We start from the raw sequence: 7,952 nt of genomic DNA on the forward strand, positions 1-7,952 counted from the left end.
ATTGTTAGAAGTGTCTCACAGAAAGGATCTGTTTACTGGTTTGTCTTTTAACACACAAGAGAGTTAGGGTTAAATACTTGAAAAATTTTCTGGGGAGCATCTCTCAAGCTTATAAATTTTCAAGTTATTTTCCTTCTATATTTTCTAAATCTTCTAGACCTTCAAGCATTACTCTTCTCAAAGCCTATTTGCATGCCAGAGGAAAAATCAGTCCATGTTTAAGAATTGTTCAGGATTTATTTTGGTCCAGCTGATGGTGCTTTAATTAACTCTATTTGCTGTTGTTATAGTTGACTGAAGTTGGCTTTTAATTTGATTGGTATCTTAATCATATAATTAGTGGTAGCCTACAATTGTGGAATATTTTCCTAATCCTGCAATAATCAGGAATGTTTTCAGCTTTAACAGGTGGTGGAGGTTAGGAGTTTTCCTCTTCTTTCTCTCAGGGTATATTTCTCCCTTTTATTGCCTGAGAGATTATAAGGATGGATACTTTTAGAGAGAAAGCATGTGACTGGGATGTTGAGGAGGGGGAAGGGTGCAGTTGGCTCCCCTCTTAGCTTGGGGGCATTCTCTTGGGAAGTGCAGAGATGAGATTTTGGCTGGGGGTGAATTCAGGGAGCTGGGCTCAGCTCCTTGCTGGCACTCGCTCTGGGGATTGGAAGTGGTCATAGTCTTGGTGCTGGGCTGCTGCTGCGGGGAGAATTCACTGCCACCACGGACTTCTGTCCTTCACTGCTCCTCCTACTGTGGCTGAGCCTTTGCTTGTAAGGGCGGTCATTGAACTGGTACCTCTCTTACAACCCATCTCACAGGGAGAGACACTCACCATCAGTTCAGGTGCCTCAGGGGACAGCTGGGACCCAGACCCCTTAGCCCCTCCGGAGGGAGCATCTCCTGGCTGTTTGTGGGGTCATGGCTGCCGCTGCCCAGCCCCGCTGGCTTCTGCCACTGCTTCAGGGATATTTTCTATACTTTAACTCCACACCCCCTGTCCACATCTTGCAGGTCTTGGCACATCTCTGAAGTTTTTGCTACTGTTTGCCACCCTGGGTGTGTTCGCCTCTGCCCTTCCAGCTGCTCCTTCTCAGATTCCTGCTACAGCTCCTTTTGCCATTTGGAGGGGCACCAGGACCGGCTGTTCCTGTGGGATTGTAAAGGGAGCCCCTTCTCCATCCCTCCTGCCTGCCCACCCACTATTACTCACATGCAGAGAGGCGGCCGAGCCGCGCCACAGCGCTCCCTGCTGGATCGGGGGAATCATCGCCCCCGCCCTGCCCGGCCGGGAGCCAGCAGCGCCCCTGCTGGCTGTGACCGGAACTGCACCAAAGGGGAAAGCGCCTGCGGCCCAGAGAGGCTGGGACCGCGTGTCTGGTTCTGTTTGGTGCTGCCGGTGTTGTTTGTTTGCCTTGCTACACATACTGGTAAAGAGCTGTTATTCCCATATCTTTGCCCGAAAGCCCCTTTATTTCAAAGTTATAACAATTTGGAGGGAAGAGGGTCATATTCTCCACTCCAAGGGTGGTTCCTGCCTTCCTTGGCAGACAGCTGTCTTTCAAGTCAAGACAAAAAGGTTGCTCAAGGCACACTGAATTTGATCTTAAATGTTTTCAGGTTTGGAGCAGATACCATTTCTTGGGGCAATCTATTTCATCACTGTATTTAAAAAAACCATTCTTCATTGTATCTTGTCTGAATCTATCCTCTCTTTGTGTAAAACTATTACCCCTTGTTGCATCACTACAGCCTATAGTAAAAGTCTTTCCCCATAATTTTTTAAGCCTTCTTCATTTAAAAGCATGAAAGAAAGTATGAAAGTATGAAAAGTATGAAAGACTCACTCACAGGCGCGTTCCCATCCCTGCAGGAGATATTTGCCTCAGGCAGAGGAGAAAACTTCCTTTGCAATGTCTGCAAGTTCCTTGCTAGAGGAGGATGCTTAGAGCAATATTACCAAGAGAAGTTAGATTTTAATAATTTAGCTAAACACATGGCTTTGGAAAAGTAAGGAAGAACAAGTATTCTCATTTGACCGGTCTATTGGCTGCTTCCTGAAGCTTGACAAGTCTGTTTCTGGCCACGGCTTGTTGATGTAGGAGGCAATCCTGGGCAGAGCAGATGGGAGGAAAATCAATTGGGAAATGATGACTAGGTGCTCTTTCTTTCTCCCTTGCAGAAACCAAAGGCCAGTGCTGGGGTACGGCAAGGGACAGTCATGTGACAAATTTCCCTGTCACCAATTTCTTGTCTGTACTACATGCAACCAGATCTCTCAGGCTCTCTTTATATGTCAGCTATTCCCTCCCTTGTGTTCCTGGCCCTTCACTGCATTTGTTCCCCTCTGTCCATGTCCTTCCCAGGCTTGGGAGCCCAGCAGGGGACACAGCTGTCCCTAGCCCCAGCAGTGCTGAGCTGAAGAGGATTTCTTCCCAGTGAGCAAGGAGTCAGGTCAACATGCCAGGAGGCTGCATGGACAAACGAGGCTGGGAGAAGGTGGGCCCACTGCTGAATGGGATGGGGAGCAGGTGACCGAGGATATGGGACATGGCTGAGGTCCTGAATGCTTTATTCACCTCAGGCTTCAGCAGCCAGATCAGCCTTCAGGTGTTTCATTTCCCTCAGACCACGAGGAGAGGATGGAGCACACAATATCTGTTCCTGAAACAAACATGTAACTGAGCTGTTCCCTAATCCATAACGAAGAATTTTGTCCAAAAAGTCCAGGGAAGTCACTGCTGTGAGCACAACTGAATGAAGAATGCACAACATCCACCTTCTTATCCACCAAGACTCTTTGTCTCGCTGTAGAAGATTCCCACTTCCCAAAGCCTTGCTGAGTGTCCATGAGAAAGGAGGACTGGGAGGTGCTCCAGGTGCCAGAGCAGACATTCTCCTTGTTATGCACCGTGAAGACCAGGATGGCGCAGGTGATGTCAGGTGATGGTGGAGCAGATACTGACCCTACAGCCCAAAGAGTTCCCCACACAGAAGCAACTGAATATGTCCTGAACAGGTCTGGGACTCCATGTAGAGCTCATGCTGCAGCCGGTTTCTGACAGGAACTGTGGTCTCATGGAAGAAGTAGCCCATGTCATAGCAGCTTCTCTGGGAGAACCTGCAGGGATCCACACTGAAGAAGTCTATTCCTGAGGGACTGCAAGGCGAACTACAGACCCACACCACAGGAATTTAAGAAGAACTGCAGTCAATGCACAAAAAAAAAAAGAAAGTTGAAAAATTCTTAGAGAAATGTCTCGTCTGGCGCGGACTCCACACTCTGGAGAAGGGCATGAGAAGGAAGAAGTGGCAGAGAAAATGGTTTATGAACTGATGCTTGCATTCCCCATTTCTGTGCAATGATTGGGTAGATGTGAGGTTTTTAGATGTGTCCGTTTTTTTCTCATTATCCTACTCTGATTTGATTCACAAAAAATTAAATTAATTTCTCCCAGTCCACGTATTTGCCCATGGCAGCGCTCCTACGACATGTCCATGTCCTTATCTCAACCCACAAGCCTTAACGGCATTATTTTCCCTCTCTCTAATTGAGGCATAGGGGCACTGAGACAGCAAGCAGCTTGCTGAGCCCTTGGAGGACAAGCAAAGTCAACTCACCACACTGTCTCAACTCCTTCTTCCTGGTCAGGTGCTCTGTAGAAGCCACTCTGTAGACCAATGTCATCCCTGCTGATCTGGCTTTGCTGAACAGCCGGGCTGCACCCACCACAGCCCTCTGGAAGCTCCAGCAACACATCCCCATCATCCCATGGCTCTGCAGCCAAGGCACCGAGGAGAAATGAGGCTGTGCTGGACAGGAGCCCAGGAAACGTGCGCTAAACCTGCACTTGCCCAAACTGCAGCCTGTGCAGTTCCCAGGACAGATCCTCCTGCACCATCAATGGTACCAGCCCTTCTAGCAGCCCTCCCTGCAGTGCCTTTTAGTGCCCCCAAGCCAGAGGGATGTTTCCTGCACCTGCCATTGCCCGACAAGAGCCCTGGGGAGCAGCTGCCAGAAAGAAATGCTGAGCGATCTGTCTTCCCCATCTGCTGGTTTTTGGTTCATTCTGCTGCAGAGCTGCTCCAGGGTGATTCTTGCTCCACAGTAATACGTTGCTGCATCACCTGGCTTTGCTGCCAGGATCTGGAGTGTGAAGCTGTTCTGGGAGCTCTCCACTCTTGCCTTAAAGCGATCTTGGAAACCTTCTCCATATAAATCACCCTCGTTGTAAATCCATTCCAGAGAGCCCTGTGGGACCTGACGGTACCAGTACATGTAGTAGCTGCTCATATAACCTCCCTTCATGCTGCAGTGGAAGGTGACTGCACTTCCCTCTCGCACGGTCACTTCCGTGGGGAGCTGCTCCAAGGCCACCTGGCCAGTGACTGCTGCAGAGAGCAAGAACAAGGCACAGTCACTCCAAGATTCAGCAAAGGTCAGGGCAGTGCTGGTGGGGCTTTGGACTGGCACTGGATCTGTGGGAGGACAAAATCCTCCTCTTTGAAGCCAGCTGACACAGATGGGCAGAGCTAGTGGCAGCTAGCAAGGCTCACAAGGATGGAGACACCACATTTCCCTCCACCCAGTCTGACAGGAAGCTTTTCCTGAATTTCCCCAAAGAAGCAGGAAGGATTTGCACCATGGGGGGACAAATTCCTTTGTCCTTGCCAAGACAGCATGGTGAGGAACCCACTGTGCTGTCTGTGAACCTGCTCTGGGTGAGCACAGCAAAGACAAAGGGCTGTCCCAGGCAGTGGGGCTTGTGCCCTGTGCTGCCATGCCCCAGCTGGTCTGTGCCAGAGGGGCCGCAATGCCCCAGGAGCAGTGTCCAGTGCCAGGGCAAAGCGCTGGGCCCCGAGATCTGAGTGCAGCTGGGAGGTGCCCTGCGTGTGCCCGGGCTGCAGAGGAGGCAGCTGAGATGGAGGTGCCGAGCTCACAGGCATGGCTGGGCAGCTCCAGCCGGGGCACAGCTCCGGCTGCAAGCGCTCAGCACAGCTCCCCAGAGCCCTGCAGAGCCCAGGGCCACGCTCAGCTCCTGGGGCCATCAGCCCTTGCCTTCACTCACCTACAATGGGCAAGAAGCCCACGCACAGGGCACTCCACATGGCCAGGCCCGCTCTGTGTGGCCTCTCTCCAGCTTCTCTGTGCCTGCACAGCAGCTCTGCCCACACCTGCCCTGCCTGGGCCTCTGTCACTGCTCTCAGGCCCAGTCCCTGCTGGTCCCTCCCTCTGCCTATGACAACAGTGAGGGGGAGAGGTGGGGCATGAGGAGCAGAACTTGAAGCTCTTGGTGCCCTCCTGGGTGTCTCTCACCCTGTGTGCTGCAGAAACAGACTATTTTTTGGGCAGTAAATGCTGTGGTGGGCTACTGATGATGTGGTTCTGTGGGGCCAGTCCTGGCCTTTTGGAGCTGATCAGGGAGGCTGTCAGCTTGTCCTTCCCCTGGCCCTTGCTCTGCTGGGCTGCTGCTCCCCCATAGCCCATTTCAGTTTTTTTTCACCGGAGGATGGACACAAGGATGCTGAGCATAGAATCATGAAGAGAATTTATTCTTTTATGCTTCAGCTAAGCACACGGCTGTGCCCTCACCTAGTCCATGGCATATCCTCCAGCAGAAAAAAGCAGGTCAGATCTGATGAGTCACTCTTGCTGACACAAAATCCCTGAGTACTTGTCCTGTGCTGGATCCCTACCTCCTAGTCCCATGCAGGTGGTGGAGACAAGTGGTCAGTGGTGCAGGAAAATTCATTCTTGGAAACTCAGGCCCCATGCAGGGTGTGGAATTGCTCCAGAATTCTGATTGATTCCCCTACTGGACATAATTCAGTGCCTGGTTTCATTGGAAAACATGGCTTTGGGTTTTCTCTTGTTATGAGGTATTCTGAGCTGGGAAGAGCTGCCTGGAGGTGGGTGATCAGGACAAAGCAGCATTGTGTGGTCAGAGCTCTCAGTCTCAGGCACTGTTCCTTCTTGTAAGCAGGAGAATATTGGAGCTAGATGTTTTGCAGCTTTTGTCTCTGAGGACTTCCAGAAATAACTTGTGCTACATGAGTGTTAAGGACAACCCTGTGTCCTCTTCAGGCTGCAAGTTTCAAAGCTGAAAAGGAACAGGGAAACCTGCAAATGATACAAAGAAAGTTTGTGTTGGGCAAATGACAGACACACAGAGGAGGGAGGAGGGCTATTCAGAATGGGTTTGTTCTCTGTATTTCTGTTTTTTCCTGTATTTGGGGTGTGTGTTCTGTCAGGAATTAGGGTGTCTTGTTGTTCTCTAAAGCTGCAGACACAGGTATAGGCTGCCAAGCTCTCTTGTAAAGGCTCTGTGTGGTCATCAGACCTAATGCTGTTCTTTCTGGAGAGCCAGAACGGGCTTCAGGAAAGGGGAGCAGAAGAGGAGCCAGCTTTGCTGCTCCTCTCTGCCAATGGCAAGTCTGAGCAACATCAGGAATTCTTGATGTTGTTTGGTTTTTGTGTGTTGGTATTGCCATGATTGTTCAACTCTCTTCCTGTCAAAACACACATTTTCTCACTCCAGCCGTTTGTTTATCTCCTCCATAGCAGTGAAGGGGACTGAGTGAGCAGCTGTGTGGGGCTGAGCTGCCTGATGGGGTCAGGGGCAGGAGGTGCCCACAGTCTTGTCCTGTTCAGTTCTGAATATCCTCAAGAATGGAATTTACAGAGTTTCAGGGATTTCAACACAGTGTCAGATGCACCTCTACATTTAATTCTCCATGCTAAACCAACCCAGATCTTCCAGGCCCTCCTTATATGTCAGCTGTTCCCTCCCTTGTATTCCTGGCCCTTCACTGCATTTGTTCCCCTCTGTCCATGTCCTTCCCAGGCTTGGGAGCCCAGCAGGGGACACAGCTGTCCCCAGCCCCAGCAGTGCTGAGCTGAAGAGGATTCCTCCCCAGTGAGCAAGGAGTCAGGTCAACATGCCAGGAGGCTGCACAGAGAAACAAGGCTGGGAGAAGGTGGGCCCACTGCTGAATGGGATGGGGAGCAGGTGACCGAGGATATGGGACATGGCTGGGGTCCTGAATGCTTTGTTCACCTCAGGCTTCAGCAGCCAGATCAGCCTTCAGGAATTTCATTTCCCACAGACCACGAGGACAGGCTGGGAGGAGGAATGTGTACCCGTGCACTACCCATGTCACTGAACCCTTCTCTAGGCCATAATAAAAGGCTTTGTCCAGAAGGTTTCCAGGGAACTGAATGAAGAATGCACAACATCCACTCTCTCCTCACCCAGCAAGACCCCTTGTGTCACTGTCAAAGGCTGTAAATGTGGCTCAGCCAAATTCCAACTTCCCAAAACCTCGCTGAGAATCCCTGAGGAAAAAGGGCTGGGAGCCAAGGCAAGCCACCAAGGAGAAATGAGGCCGTGCTGGACAGGAGCCCAGGAAACGTGCGCTAAACCTGCACTTGCCCAAACTGCAGCCTGTGCAGTTCCCAGGACAGATCCTCCTGCACCATCAATGGTACCAGCCCTTCTAGCAGCCCTCCCTGCAGTGCCTTTTAGTGCCCCCAAGCCAGAGGGATGTTTCCTGCACCTGCCATTGCCTGACAAGAGCCCTGGGGAGCAGCTGCCTGAAAGAAATGCTGAGAGATCTATCTTCCCAATCTATGGGTTTTTGGTTCATTCAGCTGCAGAGCTGCTCCAGGGTGACTCTTGCTCCACAGTAATATGTTGCTGCATCGCCTTGCTCTGCTGCCAGGAGCTGCAGTGGAAATAAGTTCTCGGAGCTGACCGCTCTTGCCTTAAAGCGATCTTGGAAACCGTCTCCATACTGATAACCATCTGTGGAAATCCATTCCATGCCCCGTGGGCCCTGACGGTACCAGTACATGTAGTAGCTGTCCACAGAACCTCCCTTCATGCTGCAATGGAAGGTGACTGCACTTCCCTCTTGCACGGTCTGTTCCCTGGGGAGCTGCTCCAAGGCCACCTGGC

At 51.2% G+C, this 7,952-nt stretch overlaps 1 protein-coding gene across 1 annotated transcript; it reads right to left on the reverse strand.

Annotated features, from left to right (window-relative positions):
• Positions 1-2,961: 2,961 nt before the first annotated feature.
• Positions 2,962-5,177, reverse strand: LOC121360043. The gene is made up of 3 exons (XM_041479497.1): positions 5,064-5,177; positions 3,984-4,386; positions 2,962-3,154 (listed from the first exon to the last, which is right to left on the reverse strand). The coding sequence occupies exons 1-3, from the start codon at positions 5,101-5,103 to the stop codon at positions 2,962-2,964; spliced, it is 636 nt and encodes a 211-aa protein (XP_041335431.1). The 5' UTR covers positions 5,104-5,177.
• Positions 5,178-7,952: the final 2,775 nt, after the last annotated feature.

Source organism: Pyrgilauda ruficollis, unplaced genomic scaffold, assembly GCF_017590135.1.
Source record: "Pyrgilauda ruficollis isolate IOZ18807 unplaced genomic scaffold, ASM1759013v1 scaffold480, whole genome shotgun sequence".
NCBI classification, from domain to species: Eukaryota; Metazoa; Chordata; class Aves; order Passeriformes; family Passeridae; genus Pyrgilauda; species Pyrgilauda ruficollis.

Excerpts from the sequence above, each read along its gene's own strand:
- LOC121360043 (XM_041479497.1), bottom strand. The coding sequence starts at position 5,103 with ATGTGGAGTGCCCTGTGCGTGGGCTTCTTGCCCATTGTAG. Across the intron at positions 4,387-5,063 it reads GGGCTTCTTGCCCATTGTAG|CAGTCACTGGCCAGGTGGCC; the intron begins GTGAGTGAAGGC and ends TGCTCTCTGCAG. Across the intron at positions 3,155-3,983 it reads CTCCCCAGGGCTCTTGTCGG|TCCCTCAGGAATAGACTTCT; the intron begins GCAATGGCAGGT and ends TTCGCCTTGCAG.